Source organism: Perca fluviatilis, chromosome 3 (genome assembly GCF_010015445.1).
Source record: "Perca fluviatilis chromosome 3, GENO_Pfluv_1.0, whole genome shotgun sequence".
NCBI classification, from domain to species: domain Eukaryota; kingdom Metazoa; phylum Chordata; class Actinopteri; order Perciformes; family Percidae; genus Perca; species Perca fluviatilis.
The window spans coordinates 13842682-13867066 of record NC_053114.1 but is presented as its reverse complement, the minus strand read 5'-3'; the positions used below and the strand labels follow the sequence as shown (position 1 = coordinate 13867066).

General features: G+C 41.4%; 1 protein-coding gene across 2 annotated transcripts in view; it reads right to left on the bottom strand.

The window, feature by feature from the left end:
* Positions 1-10643: 10643 nt before the first annotated feature.
* lrrc4cb (leucine rich repeat containing 4C, genome duplicate b) overlaps positions 10644-24385 on the bottom strand; it is a 46489-nt gene continuing 32747 nt past the window's right edge. Inside the window, exons 1-2 of one of the 2 annotated variants that reach the window (XM_039796071.1) lie at positions 18882-19007; positions 10644-17422 (exon numbers count right to left, since the gene is read on the bottom strand). In XM_039796071.1, the coding sequence (XP_039652005.1) occupies positions 15500-17395 (1896 nt within the window). In that variant the 5' untranslated portion in view covers positions 17396-17422; positions 18882-19007 and the 3' untranslated portion in view covers positions 10644-15499. Of the gene's footprint in view, positions 17423-18881; positions 19008-24385 lie in introns of those variants that run through there. The other variant, XM_039796070.1, reaches the window with a different exon arrangement.

Genomic DNA, 24385 nt, shown 5'->3' with positions numbered 1-24385 from the left:
ATGTCGTTTTTAAGCTCTCTTTTTCAAGGAAGGCTAATTTCTGGAGCTGTGACAGGTATTTCAGATTTTCAGCCTACGTGAGTCAAACGGACATGTTGAGCGTGTATCACTTTCAGGCAGCAACCACATGCCACCGCCACTGCTGCTGCTGCTGCTGCCCGTTTGCTCAAATCTACTTTTAGATCATTTGTTGAATAACCGGATGTGGAACTGGGATTGGCTCCTGTCAAGGCAACATGCAGCAACAGGCAACATTTCTTTTGCCTCCTAATTGCAGTTCCATAGGGACAACTGCCATTATCCGGTCTATCTGCCACTATAGACCGCATATGTTCCAATACTGAGGTCTTTAAGTTGTTTTCACTCAGCAGTATCTGTGATGAAAACATCTAGCTCCTCTTCATCTGTAATGGAAGCAAACCTTTAAACGTAGCATAAAAACTGTACAACTCAAAATCTCTGCTGTGACATAAGCCTTTGAAGTTGGAATGATGTTAGTTTTTTGCGCACAGTTTTTCAGCTGTTTGCTTCTGTCAGATACTGAAATGAATTATCCATTAACTAGCATATTAATCAAACCAATCAATCAAAACACACGCACACACACACACACACTCACACACACACACACACACACACACACACACACACACACACACACACACACACACACACACACGCACACATAAATAACACATACACATACAGAGTGAGCATTGAATTGAATTGAATTGAATGTTTGCCTCTTCTCTTCTCCATAACATCATAATATTCTTGGCTCCTTCTCTTATCCAGTCTGTGCACACAAATGTCTGTAGCTACTTTTGGCATAAAAGCTGCCAAAATTGTGAGAGATGCCAAACTATACTGAGAGTCAACTATCGGTGCCTGGAAACACAATTTTAGGGTCTTGTCCTATCTGTTTCCCATTGACTTTTTTTTTAATAGGATAATATATTAATCCCAGTGAAAGGTCATGTATCCTGTATTTCTCCCATAAAACGGCATGCACATGCCATTGTTAAAAAACAACAAAAAAGAACTGAGCATTGTAGCTTCTTTCTTGGGCATCTTTCCGGGTGAGCCTCATGCCCCCTGCTTCCATAGTATTTATTTCAAACTATGTGTTGACATTTCTATTTCACTGGATAATGTATTGTGAAAAGAGCGAAGGGATACAACTAGGGCTGAAACGACTCCTCGAGTAATTTGAATAATGTGATTACTAAAAATCCTCGATGGAAAATTCTTTGCCTCGAAGCTTTGTTTAATCAATGTAACTAACGTTGTACCGCTCACTGTGTTTCCGCACGGATGATTTTTACTAGCGCGCAACGGGCTGACGCTGGACAAGACTGATGGCGCAGATAACAAAATGAAGGAAGACAGCGAAAAATAATGAGGGGCTAAGAGAAGAGACAGGCAAGAGAAAACGACAGGAAGTTTGGGACCATTTTGAGCTTCAAAAAATGACAACTCTGTACTGTGTGTTTATTGTAAAATCGAACTAGCTTACCACAATAGCAGGGCGTCGATGCTACATCATCTCAGCAGAAAACATCCAGTCAACTCCTCCATTCCACGGAACGAACCCGACACAAGGCACCTAACGTCTGCTGCTCTCGTCCACCGCTACAGCACGCTACTCTGCAAATAGCGATGTTTTACAAGCAAGCTAAAACGAAAGCTGTCGGTTTGTAGTCTAACTATTTATTAGTTTGCTACTTATCTTGAAATTTGGACACATTTTTGTAAACTTAGCTGCTGCCGGAGACAAACCAGCCCCTCCCCGCTGGAGAGGTAACCTCATGGCTACTTAATATGCGCGTGAATGACATCATCGGACCATGCCGGTGATATCTGCATTCTTAATTGTTTCGCCTAACTCAGTATTAGCCTTCTTAAAATCTATCCCCCTGAACAGTGTAGTTGAATTGCCCTGCTGTGAGCTTTGTACAGTCACATTTACCTGGGCTTAGTGAACAGCTCTTTTGCATATCCAGTGTAAAGAGCCAGAGGCAAGAAGGGGAAGGGGGCGAAAAAGATTTACATTTGGGCCTCCAAAAATGAATTTTTGCCGAGAGCATAAGGGGCTTGGTGGCCCATGTGGCATATGTCCCTGTTATTGTATGCAATTTAGGAAATAAAAAATGTAGCTTTTTCTAAAAAAGAAAACCTTTTTTTACTATTGCTTTTACTATAAAGCAAAAGTATTTATTATCCAATTACTCGATTAATCGATGAAATAATCAAGAACCAAGCTTCCAAGCCTGATTACAACCAAGATGATGCAGTTGCATGGTTTGTGTGGCAACCGAGCCATCAGCATAGTGCAGAGGTTACCCTTTAAAGGGATACTTCACCGATTTAGCATTGAGCTTTGTAGCAGTACAAACCCTCCCTCATGTCCCCTTGAGACCAGAGATCTCTGTATTGTGGGTCTGGAAAAAATCTTCCAATGACGGAAAACGCAGATTTTTGCGTCATCGGAAGACCTTTTGCGCAATGGACTACAGCCAGTAGTAGGAGCTACTTTCGCATGTTTTCAACCCGCCCATAGGGGGTTGGACTGGTCTTTACACAAAGCTTACCAGAGAAACCCAAGTGTCAGCCATCTTGAAGCATCGCTAAACAGGCTCTCTTTTCATCAGCAAACTTTTACAACAATTATGTGCATTCAATCTACCGCACATGTGTACCACCGGGATACATTGGTACAGATTGGAGAACATGCAGGAAACTTTATTACAGACAGAATACTCGACTTCGCCTGTGACGGAGACCAGCACCTCAGCCTGCGGTGTCGCCCGATGCCGCTAGCCGGTAAGAGGACATCCTCAGCGGTGAAACGTGAACGAGGGCTGGAGTATAACCTAGCTAGGTGTAAAGCTAATGCTAGCCGGCCACCTGTTCCATCAATCCTGCTTGCAAGTGTCCGCTCATTAGATAACAAACTGGACTACATCCAACTTCAACGAACGCAAGTTCAGAGACCGCTGTGTTTTTGTTGTTGTGGAAACATGGCTGAACAACAGTGTACCGGACTATCCAGCTACCAGGCCTGCTGCTCTGTCGCCGGGTAAGACTAGTGGAGGTGGGCTGTGTTAACATGGACTGGTGCAGAAATGGAGTTATTTGTATCCAACTACCTGCTAACTGCTGTGGTAATTTGTGACTGTTAAATGCCGACCATTCTACATTCCACGTAAATGTACGTCTGTGTTTATACTCGGTGTTTACAGCCCACCAAGCGCTAATGCTAGTTTGCGTTAGCTGAACTTTACAGGGCATATAATGTGTGTGCACTAAATATAGCCTGTTTCGTATGTTGTTTTTATATAATGTCGTTTTTATACATTTTAAATGTGTAACACCACTTGAGCCACGGTGAAACGTTGTTTCGTGTATATTGTTGAAATGACAATAAAACACACTTGAGTTGAGTTGAATGCTGCCTCACTGTCTGTCTGTCTGTAAAGGGTAGGCGTGGCTTGGGAGTGGACTCTAAAGCAGCGAAGCAAGTGCATTCTGGGATTTGGTGTCTTTCATCCATATGAGCCAAAAACACATTTTCTGGCTTATCTTGGCCTAGAAGGCACCAATTTCTAAAAGAAAATTCACATTTCTACTACATAAGTGACCCAATTTAAAGACATATTGGTCTTTCCAACTGTGAAATATCCCTTTAAGCCTGTTTTACAGTTCTGCGGAGGCTCCACGCAGAGCTTTCGCCGTATCCAACGTATGTGGCCTGATGTTTATACTTGTGCGCTGGTGTGTGCGTTGAGCCGACATATGTGTGTGTGTGTGTGTGGGGAGTGGGTGATGGAGCGAGGGAGAAGTGAGAGAGTGACGGTGATTAGCTTTGGAGAGGGTACCGACTCTAGAGTCATAGTGAGAGAAACAGTTTCTCCTCTGTGTTTTCTGTCCAAGGTAGGAAATCTGTAGCAGTAAAAGTTAACCCTCTCCTTGATTTCATGTTGTTTATGGAGAAGGAGAACCAGGAAATGAGTCATGGAAAATGCAGCACTACCAAGCCACGGCCGAGCGACGTGCGTCGCTGTGACATGTAGTTAGATTTTTCGAGAGGTGCACGTCAGGCTATGGCGTAGGGTCCGGCATAGACACAGAGGGGTCTGCGGGTGGCTTTTAATACGTAGTAGTGGTGTGACAATTTCCCTTTCCTCTTCCTGTTTCTACAGTGTGTAACCTTTTCAGATTTTACTGTTTTCTATGTTTCATTCTTTTTACTGTATGATATGTTGTTTTATTCTTGGTTCCAGATGTAAAGCACTTTGGATACCTGCTGCTTGCTGTAAAGTGCTATATAAATAAATGTTGATTGATTGATTGATTTAATAGGATTTTTCTCCCCTGCACCTTTCAGTCTGTGCATGCTACTAGTTGGCAACCTCCCCTTCTCTCTCTCTCTCTCTCTCTCTCTCTCTCTCTGTCCGCCTGTCTTATGCGTAACAGGTGTTATTAGACTCTTGATTATAGACAACAGCAGTCAAGTGGGATACCATCTGTTTCACAGCTTGCTGGTTTAACCTGTCTTCTCTTAGAACCAGACTCCCTGAACAAAGCTTTTCTTAAAGGGGACATTTGCACCAAACTGGTTTGGGTATCATGTCGGTTTTAATCACAATAGAATATATTTTAACGAAAGAGTAAGCAGCAGCAAATATGACATGTACATATTTTGGCTTGTGTAGAGCACCCCTGGCTATAGAATAACAAATTCCTCCTTTCTTTCAACATACCTGTGTTTGCTGCTTCAAGGGGCTTGACAACCTGACAAAGGTACTGCAAGCATAGAGTACCAGATTTAATATCTTACCGTGATTCACTTTCTAGAGTTATACAATCTGCCTTAAAGGAGGTATAAACCCCTGTTTGATATTTTAAAGTGTAATAAGCCTTCAAACTGGAACGACTATTTTGTATTAGAATCCTTTACCTGAACTATGTAGCAACACGCCCACAATAATGTGGCAGCAGTTTTTTCATACTACCAAGTCTTTTTGACAGTGGCCTTACAACACATTGGGCCCTATCTTGCACTCAGCGCAATTGCCTTTGTACACCGACGCATGTATCATTCCTATTTTGCACCCCACGCACAGCGGATTTTTCCCTCCACAGCAGGGCTGGACCGGCCATCTGGCACACCGGGCATTTTCCCGGTGGGCCGACGCACTTTTGGGCAGAATCGGCGATATAAATAGGCCTTTTTGTATTTTTTGGCCGGGCCGGCCCATAAAGAACTCACAGCGGCCCATTGGTTAATTTTCTTTATTGGCACTGGCCTGACCCAATCAAATCCAGGAAACTCCTTCCCCACTCCGGGCCACAAATTTACAAATCCCACTATGGCCACGCCTCCCGGCCCTGAGACACGAGCTGTAATAGTTATGCTCGAAGTTTAGCATTCACGTTAAAATGGACAAACGACCACCAAAGGGCAAGGGAGGTGCAGAGAAATTACAGGAGAAAAAGATTAAGAATCTACAGGCGGATTCCTCAAAATGTGCCAAAATGTTTGACATGTTTGGGCCTGTAGTAGCTGCTTCAACATCAGCATTACCTGAAGCCGAGGAGGAGGAGAGGTGGCTGGCTATACAGAGAAGCAGAAACAGCATCATAACAGGGAAGAAGCTGAGGAGGAGGAGAGTGACCATGACATGGGAGCGAGTGAGGAAAAGATGGAAGAGAGAGTAGATGACGATGTGGTAAGGAGTAGGCAAATTAACTGTCAGGAAGGGAGGGAGGCTGTGTGTGTGTGTGTGTGTGTGTGTGTGTGTGTGTGTGTGTGTGTGTGTGTGTGTGTGTGTGTGTGTGTGTGTGTGTGCGCCACATCATAACGATAACAAGCAGTTTGGCTGTAACATTAAAGTTAGTGGCTGTCAGGTAACCGAACTGTTTAAGCTTACATTGAAAATGCTAGCGGTTAGCCTGTTGGGTAGCTGAAAAGTCTGTGTGATCTATAAAGTCAGTGTTGATACAAGCATCAGTGTTCCTTGAATGGCTTAATTAGCTTCTCTTGTATTGGTGCTTTTTTCCAGGGCATATACTACTCTCAGCTTTACTGTAGCTTTTGGGAAGGGTTATAGTTATGGTCATAGTATTTAGCAGACACTTGTGTCCAAAGCGACAAAATATGAATCTTACAATAGTTAAAATTAACAGTAAACAGTTTTTAAAAGCCAATATTAAGCAAAATAGTAATAATAACAATAATGGCAATACAATATCAAAAAATAATAAAAATACCATAAATATGGAAATCATAACTCTAAGAATGAATGAATTATTTAAGTGTAAGATCAACAGATAAGTCTTGAGACCTATCTGCAGGGAATGTGTCTGACCAATCACGGTGGGTGTGGGCTGCCTGGGCCAAAAATGCCAGGGCCAATTTTTTGTCCCAGTCCAGCCCTGCTCCACAGACGCACGTCGGTAAATTAGGGAATGTATTTGCGCTCCCGGGGGCGGTTCAGCGAAAAGAGGAGGCGTGTTCAGGCGCAAACATTACGTGGTGCTATTTTGCAGTTTCAGAAAACAATTCCGCCACTGACCAGGAAAAACCTGGTCTAAAGTCAGTGGCGCTAGTCTAAAGTCAGTAGCGCGTTATTCAGATGCTATTTTAGAGACGAATGCTTTGCCATAATGTAGCGTATACACTTCTCTCATCTACAGCAGTTCACATTTTTGAAAACCATACATAATTACAAAGAAAAATATTACTGAAAATGCGCTTCATGTGTTTGGATAGATCAGGAGGCATTTTACAGTACAATCCTCAAAAAGTCGCAGCATTCTTTGTGGCTTGTTGTGTTTTACACATTTCCATGATTCATGGATGTGTTGATGACATAAATGAGGAAATATTAGAGGACTTAAGGAGACGTGATGTTGAACTACGGTGGGATTGGACACTCCGGCGGAATCTGGTCCGGGAGTGGCAATGCGCGATGCGCTCCTGATGGAGCGGGTGGACGGAGATGGAGTTGGGGGAAGAGGAAGGGGCACAACAGGTGCAGGTCGTGCGTTTGGAGGCCCACGCTGCATGGCTGCAGCAATCCTCTCCAGACTTGAGGAGACGCGCCCGAGAGGCCGCAGCAACATCGCCACCCGGACAAGACGGGCATTTATTACTTTGCCGCATCCCGGACAGCTCCCGCTGGCGTGCGCCAGGCAAATCTGCCGTCATAATAGCAATCCGCCACGGAACAATACGCCTGCTCTTAAAGGGAATGTGAGATGACGCTCTGATTGGTTATTTCACGTTACGCCCAAACCACACCTAGCTACTTCAGACCAACCCATTTTAGATTTGCGTCGGGCGCAAGAGTCATTTATCCCGCCGGTATAATAGCAACAGCGCCCGAGATCCGCCCACAAAGCTACTTGCGTTTTGCGTTTCACACTTGCGTTTCAGATCGTTAAAATAGGGCCCATTATCTTAAAGAGATGTTTTGATGAATTAAATCCAGCGCTGTGCCATGGCAGGGTATGCAGATTAACGATGTGTGTCTTCCCTCTAGGGCTGAAAGGATTCCTTGAGTAACTTGAGTAAACAAAAAATCTAATTTGTTGCATCAAAGCTTTGTTTAATCCATATAACTATGTACAGCCCACTGTGTTTTCACACAGATGATTATTACTGTCACACAACATGCTTACAGGTTGTGTACAGGTGACGTGAAGAAGATGGCACAAATTGTAAAATGGAGGAAGAGAGAGAAAATAGCAAGGGGCGAAGAGAAGAGACCAGGGCAGAGAAAACGACAAAGTGTCCAAAGTATGGGATGATTTCAAGCTAAAACAAAATGAAAGCTCTGCACAGTGTGTCTATTCTAAAACCAAACTAGTTAACCACAGTAGCACAACGCCAATGCTTCAGCATCTCAGCAGGAAGCATTCAGTCTAACGTTACGCGCACCCAGTCCACAGAGTGGATCCGACACGAGGTTACCGCTAACATTAGCATTGAACGTAAATCAATATTGCTAGCTAACATGAGAGCTCCCCGCTCAACTGCCGGCAAAAGTCAGGGAGCTCACACACTGCGGGGACACAGAGCTGGTTAGCTGATTGGGTTAGTTGTTTATTTCAAAAGACCGGTCTAATTTTCTCTTTTGTATATTTACTATTGCGCTTTAATAAAGCAAAAGTATTTCTTATCCGAATACTCGATTAATCGATGGAATAATCGCTAGAAAACTTGACTACTAAAATAATAATCGATCGCTGCAGTCCTACTTCCCTACATGGCTGTAGTGTACGAGGCTCCCAGCTGAACAGAACTGGTGCCACCGGTGGCCGGGTTTGGTCAGTGGTAGAGCAGGGGCACATGTACTGAGAGGTTTATGCCTCGACGCAGAGGTCCAAGGTTCGAATCCGACCTGTGACAATTTCCTGCATATCTTCCCCCCCTTTCTCACCTAGCTGTCCTGTCAAAAATTAAAGGCGGAAAAGCCCCAAAAATAAAAAAAAAAAGAACTGGTGCCACGGAGGGAAGCCAAACACAATTCATCTAAACACACTGCTCACACAAGGATGACACAGCTGGATTAAAATCGGCAATGTATCCCTTTAAGCAATGGGATCCGGAATAACACAGTTAAGCTTCTTCGCTAACAGTTCTTCAAACTGTTTGGAAGTAATTATAAACTGGCCTTTGTCATGATGGATAGCCCCTAAAAAAAGTATTAACCACTAGTCAAATTCTTGCTGCAAAAAATAATTATTGTTAATAGTTATTATTGCTTCTATCTAAATAAATTAGAAATTTTCTGTTTTAAAGTTGCTCCCTACTCCGTATTCACGGATAGTGATGACTTCTGCTTATATAAGGTGTTATCGGTTAATGGGTGACAATGTGCTCACAAGGTAAGGCGTCTTCAACACCGAATCTGCAGCAGAAAAGGCAGGCTCCCTTTCAATGAATACTGATGGTAATGTTGCAGATGGGTTTTTCAGGCTTTGTGTAAACCACTATGCAGGTCCTTGGTATTTAATGAGCTTTAAGTGGACTTGCTGTCACATTTTTCAAAATATTTTGTTTACTTGTACTAATGCAGCAGTGTCACAAGAACCTCCGACATGTAAGACGTGACTATCTACTGATAAACAACTGTTTTTTAATGGGGGGAAAAATAATACAAAAATCATTGAAGCAAATGGCCATACTGTTTGTTTTCCAGATTCTCTTTTTTTCTCAGTACAGTCTGTGCAGCTGATTCTTCAGTTTAAGATGACCAGTGCTTCACACCAGCTAACGGATGCATCAGACACAGCCTCACAGCCACAGAGGAACAGCCTGGGCTCTTCATTTTCTTCCTTTCTTCTCCTTGTCAGATTATGCTTAAGTACTGGGACTTGCCTTTTCTGGAGGCAGAGCTGGATCCAAGTATGACGTATTAACACTGAAATAAGTACTGAGTGTGAAATAACGTTCACATTCAATTCTAAACACAAAAAAAGAAATGATCTGATTCACTGCTTGTGAAAATACTTCCATTTCCCTCTTACAGTATATATACAATAACTGTCTGGAAATTAATGACATTACTGTTCATTTTCCGAATTGGATGATTTCACTGAGGCTGAGTGTGTCATCTCCGGAATAAATTGTAATCAGAATGAATTAATGATCCTTTTGTTGGAATAGACATTCTAGCATTTGAGACTGACCACACATACCATTAAGTGTCTGAGTAAAGCCTGCACCAATTGCCTCGCAACATTTTGCTGGGCAGCCATCAAGTACTTTGTGAGAGAAATGGAGCAATCCCAAAGGCAATTGTGACTGTGAGCCATTTTGTGCTATTTGGGTAGTGGGAATGTCATAATAAAAAGCAGTCTCTTCACTGAAGTGTACTTTATTTTATTTTTTTACTCAAATCGTGATTGTTTCCAGAAGAAATTCAGTTTAGCTGATTGAATATTAAATTACTTTTAAAATGCCAGTGAGGGAAGTGTATGGTGTCAGGATTATATCATATTTTGGGAGCCCGATAAAACATGCTCACGAGGAAATTATATCAATTCAAACGCGCACAATGGAGAGTTGTACAGGCAGCTGCGAGCGTGAAACAAAACATAAGGAGAGGGAAAGAATGGCACCTGCACGTTAAAATTAAGCACACGCACAGAGCAGCCACCACGCGTCCGCGTAGAAGCATAATTGGCCTTTAGTTTACCTTGATTGACAGCTATCCCTCAGGAAACGTGGAGTTCTTGTACCGGCCAAAGAACTGTTTTGTCTTTGATAATGATGTAGCACAAGGTAGCACTGTAAATAAAGGAATGTATCTCTCTCATCTGTTCTGTTGTTGGGATATGTGTGACGCTTTTGAAATGTCTGTAAATCCTTGCAGATGTACACAATGTAGCCTACCCTTATCTCTAACATTAGAGCTAGCCTTAGCTAACATGGCTATTGTTTTGCCTGGCCAACCAGTCTGATTAATCCATAACATAAATTTAGAGCCAGTTTATCAAATTGTTAACGTTACATCATACACCCGTCATGAATCATTATTTCTGTTTCTGGAATAATCAGACTGGCTGGCCCGGCTCACAGCCAGGGTGCGATTTGTAGAAGAAGAAAAAAAAAAAAAAAAGAAAAAGGGTTTGATGAGGCACAACAAAACAAAACATGGAAGAATTAAATCCCCCTTTCTACACCATGGATATAGTGACACTCAGCCAGGCATGCCAAAACACTTATTTATGCACTTCAATATTCAATGGAAAATAATCTCAGAATGAAATAGCACAACGTGGTGTCAACATTAAACACGGCGCTTTCAAGCCGGGGAGTGGAGTTCACTTTGCGGCGAAAACTAGATACTTTCACCCAGGAAACGCTTCCTCGGGAGTGTTTTAATCCAAAGCACAATCTTTTTTTTTTCCAGACTTAACTAGTCGTTTTTTTGCCTAAACTTCATCGCCCCATGACGCTTAATTTTTCTGCCTAAACTCCACTACCACGGCCCCTGAAAGGACCGTCATCTGGCGGTGCCTGTAGCCGGCTCACAATCCCCTGTTGGCGGCTGAACAACTGACGCTGGTAGCTGGCGTCCCGGAGCTCTTTATTGGCTAAATACAACCAGTAACTGCCGCTCTGACTTTATCCTTCTATCGCACTATGTTCACGTTACAGCGCTTCACCTAGTTTCAAATATTTCTATTTTAGGTATATAATGGTCTATTGGTGATTCTATATTCTATACATCATCACTTTGAGGGGGGAAACAAATTTGTCCCCACTGGGGATAAAAATAATATAATAAAGAAACAGGGCTATGTAGACCAGAGAGGTGGAAATCCCTTCCACCCCGAAAACGCACCCTGCTTGCAGCCATGTTAGCTAAGGCTAACGTTAGCTCTAATGTTAGAGGCATGGGTTCATACATCTGAAAGCATTTACGGACATTTCAAAAGCATCGCGCATATACATATACATTCCCTATTTACAGTGCTATCTTGCACTACATCGTCAATAAAGACAGAAAAACTGTTCTTCGGGCTGGTACAACAACTCCGAGCTTCCTGAGCAACAGCTGTCAATCAAGGTAGGCTAAGGAGGTCCGTGGGTGAGATTGCCTCGAAAGTGACCAATCATAGGCGGTTTCCACCCCCATAATGTCAAAAGTCAGTTTCAATCGAGCGAGCAGAAATCATTTCTAGAGCAGAGTTTACCAGCGAGAGCGTGTATGCCCTCCAGCGCTCGCACAGCAGACACTCGCGGGTGTGTGGTGGATGCTCTGCACGTGCTGCTTAGTTTTATATGCACAGGTGCCATTCTTTCCCTCTCCCTCTGTTTTGTTTCACGCTCACAGCTGCCTGTAGAACTCTCCATTGTTGAATTGGTGCGCGGAGTAATATCTGCGCATGTGAAATGATATAATTTGCTCGTGGGCATGTTTTATCGCGCTCGCGAGATATGACATGATCCTGACGCCGTAGTAGTGTAGGCTTGTATTTTTAGGACTGTGAAAATGGTTCCAAGGTTCTGTGAGGGTCTTTGTTCATCATATTGATTCAGCGTAGAGAGCAGGCATAGCATATTGTGCTACTGGTCATGAAATTCTCAGATTTGCCCGTATGGATCAAACAATTCTGTTAGACAGATGGAGTGATTCAAATTAGTTAAAAGAATCTGACTTTCCATGTATAATACAGAAAGATTACTTCCTTTTCTTTGGAGAGAGATCCACTTCCCTCCTCCGACCTCATAAAATAAGCTACAGCACATTTCTTCAAAGCACATTCTTCTCAGTTCAGCATTCTTGGAGCTGCTTAGTAATCCTTTTTCTTTGAATATTTCTATACAAGTGTTCATGTGCAAATGGGACAAATAAGGCAAAATGGTGACATATTGTCTGTGAATAATACATAGTATGAAATCTATTGGAAAAAAAAGAATTGCAATTTTTATTTGTATTCATGTACAGTATGAACTACAATCTCAGGTATCAATAATTGAACATCATCCTCAGAGAAATTAGTTGGACTCCTTTACAAGCACAGTCTCTTGTTTTTTTTTTCTTGTTTTTGTTTTGCTTTTTGTGTTTTTTTTTTAACAATTGAAGCACATGTAAAATTATGATCGAAGATCTTTTTTTTTTTTGCATTATGTTTTTGAAAATATTTTTTTTTTGTAGAAATTTAACCATTTGATGATTATTCTCTCCAAAAATGAGAGAGAATATTCACACATACAGTAACCCTCTCTATACATAGACAGTTGGCAGAATAACACACACCAATTTGATCACCTTGGCTTGGGGTTTTGCACAAAAATCAAGCTCACTCTGCTGGTATTTCAAGTCCAACATTCTGCAGGTCAGTCTTACTGTAATTTCATTCTGGCATTCAGATATCTCTCCACATAAAGCCATCCTGCTCAAGCAAATACCAATACAGAGATACTGTATTCCATTCATTCTGAATAACTGACAACCATCATCCCCATATATATATATATAAAAAAAAAACTCTTTTTTTTTCTTTTTTTTTTTACTGTAGCCAGCATTAACATTGAATCATTAAGCCACCAAAAGCATTGAAAAGGAATTGAGCATTGAAAAAGAAAACAGTGGAAAGGGAAAGAATGGTTCACTCTATGATGTTACCATTAACGGTACTAGTCTCGTCATTCGTAACACTCAATGAAAGGCATGAATAGCTTTCAATTGTTCCTTTTCCACTTACAGTTTCAAATGTCTCTACCACCTCCACTGACAAGGCCGGTCCTTAAATGTATATTTTGCTTCCACCATACCACCGTTATTGTATTGTATAAAAGAATACATTTAGGAGACTGACTGATAAGAAGAATATGAATTTGTGTGACAGTGCTTTATTAGACTCATACTATAACCCATGGAAGCTGTCTTGACTGAGAGGAAAGTTAATAAGGCGAATAGAGCTACTGAAATTTTCACATCATGCAGCGATATTTCATTAAAATAACTGAAACAGTGCGTTGCTCTGCAAAGGTGACGTCGTGTGCAGGGTCAAATCCCATCAAAACCATTTGTAAATACAGATTCCATTATGTCAGATTTGGCGATAACCTGTCGCATTTGTGAAATCGCCTGTGGGAAATTAAAATATGCTTGTTGCACAGAGACCAAAGCAAAAGGCATATCTACCTCTTTTTACTTTCTGCACAAGGTCACTGTTTCCATGGCGACAGTGTGATGGCTAGTTTTGCCTCCTTATCTTTTTTTTCACTCCACTCCCTTCATATCTGCAATATATCTGTTTGAAGACCCCTCATGACTGTTGTGGCTCTGGCTCCCGCCTCCCCACCAACTGTTCTTCACTTTTCATCCCTACCTCCTTCCTCCTTAAGCCGTCCTCTTTGAAAGACTAAATGAAAAATCAAAGTGTAAACAGACTAGAGGAGAGACAATGTTTTCATGGTCTATACAGGATGCAACATCAAAGTGTGTGTGTGTTTTTCTGTGACAAAAAAAATGAGACTGAGCAGGGGTCGCTTCAATATCAAAGGCCTCCACCCTCTGTTAGATGTTTGGCACAGGGATAGTGGAAAAGTCTCACGCTGTTTTGTTATCAGCTTTCCTCTGTTAGTCTGCAAATGAATTGCTGATACAGATTAATGAGCTATAACCCATCTCCCCTTATTTTGTTGCAAGTTCCTAGCTGCCTCACTGACTATGTTAGCCCCGTCTGCGTTCGTCTGACAGGGTCACACTACATTACAAAGCAGCCTCATTTGCCTCTTCATGTGTATAACAGATGGACTATCAGCGCCCAAGCTCGTGTGACCCTGGGGTGATGGCAAGGTAACGGGACACTGAGTGGACGTAGATCATTACTGGGTTAACAGGGAGGCTACAGACTGCAGCCTTATGCTCCCCTTCATTTTCCCAAGCAATATTCTGCCGTCGTGCGGCACATGCCGGCGGATAAAGCGAGACAAATGAGACATGGCGAGGGGGTGAGAAACGTGCCTGAGCTAAGTGACAGAGAGACAATCAAAGAAGCAAGAGGACATGGAGGAAAATGAGAGTGGGGAGAGAGCAGAGAGGGTTGACAGGGAAGATGGAGAACTCAGACATGGAGGAAGAAGAAGAAGAAGAAGAAGAAGAAGAAGAAGAAGAAGAAGAAGAAGAAGAAGAAGAAGAAGAAGAAGAAGAAGAAGAGAGGAGGAGTAGGAGAGAAGTAGTAAAGGTTGAAGTGTGAAGAAAAGGTAGGAGGAGGAGTGGGAGCAAGAACTTAATCTTAATTAAAGTGAAGGATGTATGGTTGTTGTTCAGGAGCCACAGGGGAAATGCACAGCTACTCTTTTTGACTGCTTTGCTCCTCGGGCATGCTGGCTTCACTGTGATATCACCCAGAGCTGTGTCATTAAAGAGATCTCATTTTGTGATGAGTGACAGTTAGAATATGATGGCAATGAAAATAAACCCATTTTTTCTTTTGTCGTTATAAACCTCTGCCAAATTGGACTTGGTATGCTGAACAACTAGTAAATAAATGCGTATAAATACTAAAGCAATGCCCCTCAACAAAACACATTATTATCAGGTAAAATCAAAATATTAAAGTAATGGCATTGCATTAATTTTAGCTTAAGGCCAATGTCAGTGGTTTCCAATGAGCTGTTTCATGCCTTCCATATTCACTTTAAGAAAACCATTCTTTCCCTTGTGCAGTGTTACACAGAGAGAGAGAGAGAGAGAGAGAGAGAAAGAGAGAGAGAAATAAAATGAGCTAAAAAGCTATCACAAATTGTTTTTCTTCATTTAGCCACTAGACATACTTTTAATAAATAATCTTTGTTTTTGTAAAGACACTTGTTAAAGTATCATATGTTGTCCATTTGCCAAATGCTGATTTATCGACATCATCTCTGTCAAGTCAATGTCATTTTGACTTCTTTTATCTTCACGTTTTGGTCCATTGTACTCCAAGTATGAAACTGCTGATACGGGATGTTTAGTCAAATTCAAGATCAGATTTGGGTCTCTTGTACATTGTCTTTTGAGCAGGCTTGAATCAGTAAAGGTTCCTGTGTGGTTGAGCTGTGTATGGTGCTGAGCATAGGAGCATGGTGGTAAGTGCTCTTGTAGGTGTTGTAGTGGTTGTAGTGCTCCAGAGGGGGCAGCGTTAGGTGTCTCTCCATGGCAGCGACACCTGCAAGCTCTTCTTCAACTGTAATGACCTCCATGGAGGAGGCAGGGCCATCAGGATCCTGCTGGTTATGCTGCTTCCTCATCTTGTAGAAAATAACCAGCAGAACAGCAGCCATAAGTGTGATGGCCACGAAGCAGCCTATGATAATCTTGGTGGTTTTCATCACCTCATCTAGGCCATTGAGGGCTCCCTCTCCATCCAGATCAAGAACTGGAATTGTATAAGTCCGCTCTGTGGTCCTTGTTGAAACAGGAGTCCCTTTTGTTGTAGAGGATGACACCCAGCCAAATGGGGGAAGTGGCGTTTGGCTATCATCCCCCGGAGTCTCAATGGTCTCCACGGTGACTGTGGTAAAATAGGTCACTCCGCTGTTTTCCACAGAAGTGACATTAAGCACAGCAGAGGCAGAAATGTTGCCTGCTGTGTTGCTTACCATACAGGTGTAAGTTCCAGTGTCCTGCATTGTGACGCTAGTAAAGTTCAGTGTCCCATCATTGAGTACAGACAAACGCACTTTATATGCCCCATGTGTCACCAACGAGCCATTTGGTGTAAGCCAGCTGATGGATGTCAGCGAGCTGGTACGACATTTAAGCTCTGCACCCATGCCTTCTGTCACATTCAAGTCACTTGGTGGCTCCACAATGACAGGAACATCACACTGGAAGTAGCTGTGGTCCAATTCCCCAATGTAGCGACCTTTAAAGATTGCAGGAGAATGGCAACGGGCGCAGCAGCTAGTATTGGCAGGTACTGCCTCCTTCAGCCACCAGCTGAGCCACAAGATATCACAGTTGCAGTTCCAAGGGTTGTGATGGAGGTGGACCCGCTCCAGGCGATGCAATGGTGTGAAGAGGTCATGTGGTAGAAAGGTAAGGTTGTTGTGAGCCAGGTTGAGCTCGACCAGTGACTGAAGGTCATCAAAGGAATTCCTCTCGATTGTTTGGATCTGGGCATGCATCATCCACAGCTTCTGGAGGTTCACTAATCCTAAAAAGGAGCTGGGCTTGACAACAGAGAGCTGGTTTCCTGACATTTCTAGCTCTTCAAGCCTGACCAAAGGTAAGATGTTGGGGATCTCCTTGAGGTTGCACATTCCCAGGTTCAGGTAGCGCAGGTTGCTCAAGTCCTTGAAGGCTCCGTCAGAAATGTAGGAGAGACGTTTGAGCTCACCTAGATCCAGCCTTCGAAGCGAGGGGACCCGGTTGAAGGCATAAGATGGTATACTTTCGATGGGGTTGTTCCGTAGCCACAATTCCTTCAGCTTAGACAAGTACTCAAACGCTCCATTGGGGATTGTTGTGAGCCGATTATCAAAGAGCTCCAAAGTGTTCAGACTGGCCAGTCCATTAAAGGCGCCAATTTCAATGCTGCGGATGTGGTTCTTGCTCAGCTGCAGGATCTCCAGATGGCGCAGATGTTTGAAACTGTCCACCTTGATGACCTGGATGAGGTTGTCCTGGAGGTTCAGGTAGCGAGTGTTGGTGGAAATGCCATCTGGGACGTCCCGTAGACTGCGGCGGGTGCATATTACTTTGCTGAACTGGTTGCTGCATGAGCAGACAGAAGGACAGGTCTGAGCGCGAACCAGCCCAGCCACCACCAGGATCTGGAGGGCCAAAAGCAGCACAAAGAGGGGGTTGGACAGCGCCCCCTTCAGCCTACGACCTCTCATTGTCTGGCGCTGGAGGGAAGAGATCATTGTGTTCAGCATTCATAGTTCATCTGCTGTTCGTGTTCTCTGCAAAAAGAAGAAAATAGAGAGAATGATATTTAGTAACCACATTAATTAGCGAGGAGTACATAATTGATGTTGCTGTAGTGAGTTAAAGCTATCAATACAAGATTGTTTTTAATGCTGAATTGATTAGTTGGTCAACAGAACATTGACAAAAGAAATCCCTAATATCTTTAGGATTTCTAGACTTCACAGAAGCTGATGCAGCTACACTGAAGACCGAAAATGAAAAAGGAGAATTTAGCATTCTGATTAATTTCTTGTGAGCCCCTTACTTATTGGAATCCTAAGCCTAGAACTATTTAATACACAAAGCCTTAGTCCTGAATAATTTAACATTACAAGTTTACCATTACACTCAATGAGGCCAATGGCAATGTGGCCCTCTACTGTCACAAACTAATCGTAGTCTTAGTGCCAATGAAAAATGTGTACCGAATATATGTCCATGCTATGTCCACAGTTTGCATGTCCATGCAAACTGTGAAATGCATTCATACTGTACACTGGCAAAAAAAAGAGGAAGTTGAGCTATTCTTGCCTGAAATTGTGCTATGGCTTATATGAACACAACAATATTTTAATGAACTCATTGATGAATGTTCTCCAGTGACAAAACAATGAGGGTTATTTTCCACTATCTCAACTTCCTAGTAAAATATTCTATAGCCTTTTTATTGCCTTTGAAATTATTTATCTGTGATTCATTTTCTGGGGTTTCAAAAACAGCATTTTTCATTGATTCATGATTAATGTGTTTTTATTCAAAGCAGTACTTGCAGTGCTGTTTACGTTTCATTACGATCCAATTTATTGTCACAGCAAAATCCCTCACAAATACCGTGATTCAAGTGTGTGAAGTGGCCTGATATGGCCCTTGTATAACTATAGCAGAATTTATTATCTCCCAAATCAAGTGACTAACAAGAAACTCGTTACTCTGTTATCTTTGATTAGATTAAATTAGATAAGATTAGTCCATTCTGCCAAAGTGTAAAAGAATATTCCTGAGTGTGCTCAAGATAAAAATAGACCAAGACATTCATACACATACAGTACAGCCTGTACCTCCCACTTCCACACAGCAGTGTTGATTTGTTGCTATCACTCCTTATTATCTCCTGCCCACAGAGATGGTAACTTACAAATAAATCAATACATGCGGTATTCCAAACATATTATATATGCTGTGAAATTATAAAATGTGACAGCATCGTATCAGACTGTGCTATTAAGTAATGCAGACACCATTTTTCAGTGCAGTTATTAATGCCTTTGCCAAGAGCAAAAGCACTCTTGCCTTGTGCAAGAAACATAAACCTTCCCTACTGGGTCCGTTTCATTTAAGTATTCTCCTTGTCTCTTTTCAACTCTTCCAACTCAAGTTATGTTAATCATCTCTTTCCATCAACCCACGAGCAAAAAAAAAAAGCGAGTATATTATGACAGGTGTTTTCTTAACTGTAAAAATTGTGAACTGAGGTGTAAATGTTCTTCGGTGAGGATGAGTGGCTGGCTTAATCAGTAGAAATGAGCCGGCATGTGGCTAGTTTTTGCACCAGCAAGGCTGCCACGCCAGCCATGGTGTAGGGAGGCTGCGGAGAGACGAGCCTCTGCTGGGGAATCAAGTAGAATGAAGCCTCCCACTGACAGGAGCTAATTTTGTCTGGCTGGAATTACAACAACCCTATGCTGCCACCTAAGAGAAGAACATGTCAGACATGGCAAACACACTGATAAAGAATATCAGCTGACAAAAAACATTTCCACTGGAATGATTTAGGAAAAACAGTAAATTCAGCAACAAGCATGCTGCTCTACCACTCATAGAGTAATTATAGCATTGGCCACATGCCTTCTTCATAATTTTTTTTATCTGAATACATTTTATCAGCATATAATGCCTCATTACATGAAGGGATTGCAGAAGAAAAAAAAAACTAGCTCCAAACATACTTCCTCCCTTTGTTGGTGCAACATTGCATGGATTAATTCCATCTAGGTACGCTCAACATGTATTCATAGCTACTGAAAGCAGTAGCTGCTTACATCTAAAATCCTGCCAGCAACATAAAAAGACACCCACCCTTACTTTTCTGCTCCTGCACCAGCAGCCACTGGCATTATGGCTGACACCACTTTGATTGCAAACGTGTTAGCTTGGACATTCCCACACACCAGGGAAGCAAGCTTGGCAGTCAATGGAGTGTCTACCACTCAAGAAATTAGGTAACACCTCCAACAAAAAATTTAAATCTGTTTCATAGTCTCATGGTATGATGATGAGAATAAATATGTTAACACTGCTCCACACAAGTCTAATAGAGGAAGATAAGACATCTTTGAGGGTGAAATGTAACAAGAAATTATGCATTATTGAACAACTTGCTTTGCAGTCACATTTAGATTTTTATGTTTGTCTTAGCTTGTTTGGCATATTAAACATTTCCCCTCAGAGTTCTAAGAGGGGATTTGCACTGTTTTATGTACAATGTGATTATTCCAACCAAGTGACAAGATGGCAGACATCTCAATTTGCAGTGTTACTATCAGATAAAAAAAAGGTCACATGTTCAGCAGTTAGCATGCTAATCTCATGTGTGGCACAAGATTCTATTATATACTGATATTATCACAATTAACACCCAGTGTTATTGACACTCTACATCCTGGCAAAATTGCACTCGCTTAATATACCCTCGGGAATCACAACCCCCACACCCACCACACATCCCTGAAAAGCAGACGTTTTAAATTTACTACATTAAATGAAATAATATACTATGGTGACTAAGTCACTAGAAAGAACATGACTTTTTTTTTATTTATCTCATAATAATTTGTAATATTTAATTCACATTGTTTATTAGACAATTACTGATCAGTCATTTGCAGTTGGCCCAGTGAGTGTGAAACTGATAGAGTGGGTAAAAGATGAAGGGATATGAAATGTGGCAAGCAGCATCATGATGGAGAAAGAAGCCTGTGGCCACTTAGAGGGCTGTCTGTTGAAGTGAATGTCATCTTGCTAATTCATTCAACACATTACCGATTCATTACACTTGCATACGTTTGTCTTGTTTTAACCTCGTTTGTGCTGATGTTGTAACCTCACAGGCCATCTGGATTTTACAAGACCTGCATACAATGTGCCTATACGAGATACAAATGAGTAACAGGTTTGTTGTGTCCGTGTTTGAAATTATGACATCTTGAGGGCTAATGAATATTTTAGCATATAGTAACTACAATACATAAGGACCTAAGCAACAACATAACACAAGGGAGATTGTTAAAGGTCCAGTGTGTAACGTGTTTAGTTGTTCATTAACTAAATCTGTCTAAATCCTTTTTCATGAATATTGACCACCACCATCAATTCCAAGTATTCCTTTTGGCTTGAAATTTTACATTTGCATTCGCATGAACTGGAGTAGATGCTCCATATTCGTGCACCATTTTGAAATACGTTAGTAAGGGACATACAGGACATACTGCTCCGCTTTTGACATTTTCGCTGTCACATGATAAACTCACAGGTGCTGCTAACGCTGCTAATGGGTATCTTGGCTTCCTGGCCCGGCAAGTTTGAAGAAGGAAACATGGAGGACCACACGTATTCAAAATCCAAATTTCAGGAACAGGAGTCTTCTTCTTCGCCCAGAAAAAAAAAAAGGATATTAAAAAGAGCAAGAGACCGTCTTTTTGAAGCGTGAAGGCTACCGTAGCTGTAATACGTACTTTGAACTGCGTGGTGCGAGATAATTGATTGCGATTTATGATCTCAACGCTAGATGGGAGAAATTCCTACACATTGGACCTTTAAAGGATAAAGCTACATTTTCTTTATCAACAAATCCAAAGTAAAGACTAAAACCAAAGCTGAGTTACTAGTCCTTCTGTCAATACCTAATGACGTGCCTACTAGGTCGGTGTCACTCGGCCCAAATCCCCATTTGTTACTATGGAACACGTCAATCTTTAAAAACAAGTCACAGATGCATAGATTCATTTTGTTACAAAGGCTCAATACAATCCTAAAAAAGCTGGGCGATGCATTTATCTCACACAGAAGTAAATACAGGGCTTAATTTTAATCATATTCCGGCACCTCCGACGTTGGATCTGGAACTTTTTTTATTGGATCCAGCACCTCCTGTGTCACCATGAAAAATGAATTGCCTAAATGAAAAAAATAAACTACTGTTTGTGTAGTGTTCAATGTTGTTATCTGTCTTGTTAGTATTTATTCCCCACTGAAGTTCCACAAAAATCTCGTGTTTGCATTTTCAATGCGTTTTGAGGTGAATTTTCAGGGTAAGACGGAGGGGGCAGAGGGACGGAGGGAGGGGAGGCACTTCAACAGCGCGGCGCTGCACTTCAAGTGACACAAGCGCTTGTGCTAGTTGAGATTGCTGTTATAGCCTCATTTTACTCAGGGTAAAAATGTAAAAAAGACTTGCTTAACTTTTTCAAATACACTGGCCAGTCGGATCCCAAACAAGCAAAAAACGTTTCTGCCGATCAAGAATGTGGAGACCACGGTAGGTTTTTTTGGTTAATTTAATAGTTAATGGATAATTGCTGCTTGTGAAAACGATTGTTGCAGTGTATTTTTTATTTTCTTTTACATTTCGCACCGATGCAGTGCATGTTCTGACATAAAAATAAACATTGTCCTGATGTACACACAGCGTTGTTTAGGTTTTTTTAGTCAGAGAAGCTACGTAGGCAGTGTAATAATTTTCTTTTGTTCCAATACCTCCAACCCCAGTTTTCAGTCACCGGATCCGCACCCCTCCTCTGCGCTCTGGGACCTCCCACTTTACAAATTAAGCACTGAGTAAATAGTGCATTTGTTGGTGACTATTTTTGGCTGCAGAATAATACACATTTGGTGCACTAGTGGGTAAGTACAATTGGCTCAAAATAAACTACCCATGTTTGTTGTAATGAAGCAACACTGTGACTCATTTATGTTTTTTAGTAATATTTTGATAATAGTGGAGCACAGAGGGACAAGAAACACACTTTGGCTACACAGAAAATACTTGTTAGTTGCATCAATTCATTGTGTTTTTTTTTTTGAGAAAAAGAAGAACAAGAACATAATATGGAATAGTGCCAGCATTAACATTTAAATGGTTTAGAGAAAATCCAAATAGAGCTTAAATGATTAGTCAATGAATTGATTCGTTAATCAACAGAAAATTAATTGGCATTATTTGAGTAGTTTTTCAAGCAGAAATGTCAGAACATTCTCTGGTTCCAGCTTTTAAAAAGTCAGGATTTTCTTTTCTTCTGTCACCTGAGATAATAAACTGAATATATATATATATATATATATATATATATATATATATATATATATATATATATATATAAAATATATATATATATATATATATATATATATATATATATATATTATATATATATATACCAGTAAAATGGTATATATATATATATATATATATATATATATATATATATATTTGGGTTAGGGACTGCTGGTCCGATAATCACATCAGATTGGGCTTTTACAATGGGCATTTAATAACATGTTATAGACAAAGTGATTATTGGTTAATAAGTGAGAAAGAAATGGCCGAATAATAGATACATGAACAATAACAGCCCTAAAAAAGACGCAGCAGATTAAACTAACGAGTAGATACTGTTTCATTTTTCATTTAAGTGAACAACTGTCTTACATTTAGAAAATAGCTAAATGTGACCCAGTAAAATGGTTGGACAGTTTTATACAATTAGAGATGAAGTTTAAGATAAGGGAATCCAGTAATAATCAGCTCAATATAACATAACAGCAGCATTGCTATTCGCTTCCAAACAACGTTTGCTGGGGTTCAAAATCTGTGTGCAGCTTTATGTCTGACACTGAGGGGTGGCAGTTTGAAAATCTTTTACTGGGGCCCATCATGATGAGCAGCCACCACTGCTGCTGTCTCTCTGACATTCAGACTGAGTGCTCCATTCTCCGCCTCTGCTCCACCTGAAAAAAAGGGAATTCCCCTCCCCCACCTTGGCCTCAGTACGCAGAGTGCTGGCGTTAGGGAAATAAATCTAGCAGACTGTTGGGTGCTGCTGATTTATCCGCCAAACTCTATTCTTTTAACTCAAACAGAAACAATGGCCATTGACTGGACGAGTCTCAGAACAGCAAAACCAGTGCATTTCCTTCATTCTCTTGGGATGGTGTTATCCAACAAATATTTTAAGTATTGTCACTGGCTTGCATGCTACCGCCAATAAAACGGTACCTGTAACTAGGGTAAGTTCAGGCTGTTAGACTAGGCCTTACTGCAGCTGTTACATGCATCATAATGCTCAGTATATTGTTACGTTTAGTGGTTATAGTATAATCACATCTGCCATTTGCTGATTGTGCTTTTGCTGTTAATGCCTGATACGCAGTATATTTTTTATTTGCTTCGTCTTTATCATTTGGTTTGACTGGACCAGTTGTTTGGAGGAGTGATGCTTTGAAACAAAAGATGTTGAACACCCGTTCCTTTTAGTGTTTTAAACAAGGTGTGTTGGCAATGCAGCCTCTCTTGCTCTGTTCTCCTTTGTGAAAATAATTACAGGGCCTTGCTGCAGTGCACTGTAATCTGGAAAAACTACTGAAGTACAACTGTCTGGAGCCACAATATGTCATTTACAGCGGATTCAAGGTAACATCATCCTTATTGCACGGGAGATACAATCCATGAACATTCTATAACGTCTTGTTAAAAGACGACTGCAGGCATGCAATGGAAAAGATAAGACATACAGGCAAGGTCATACTAGTGGGTTACACTGAAGTGTTTTCTGTCATCTGTGTGGAGATAAAGTGCTTCTTGAATGGATAGCTGCCAAGGGGGTCAGTGAAAGGTGGAACAGGACTCTAAGCTATAGGGTGCAGAGTGCAGGATGCTGTCACGACTGCAGGGACACTCCAGA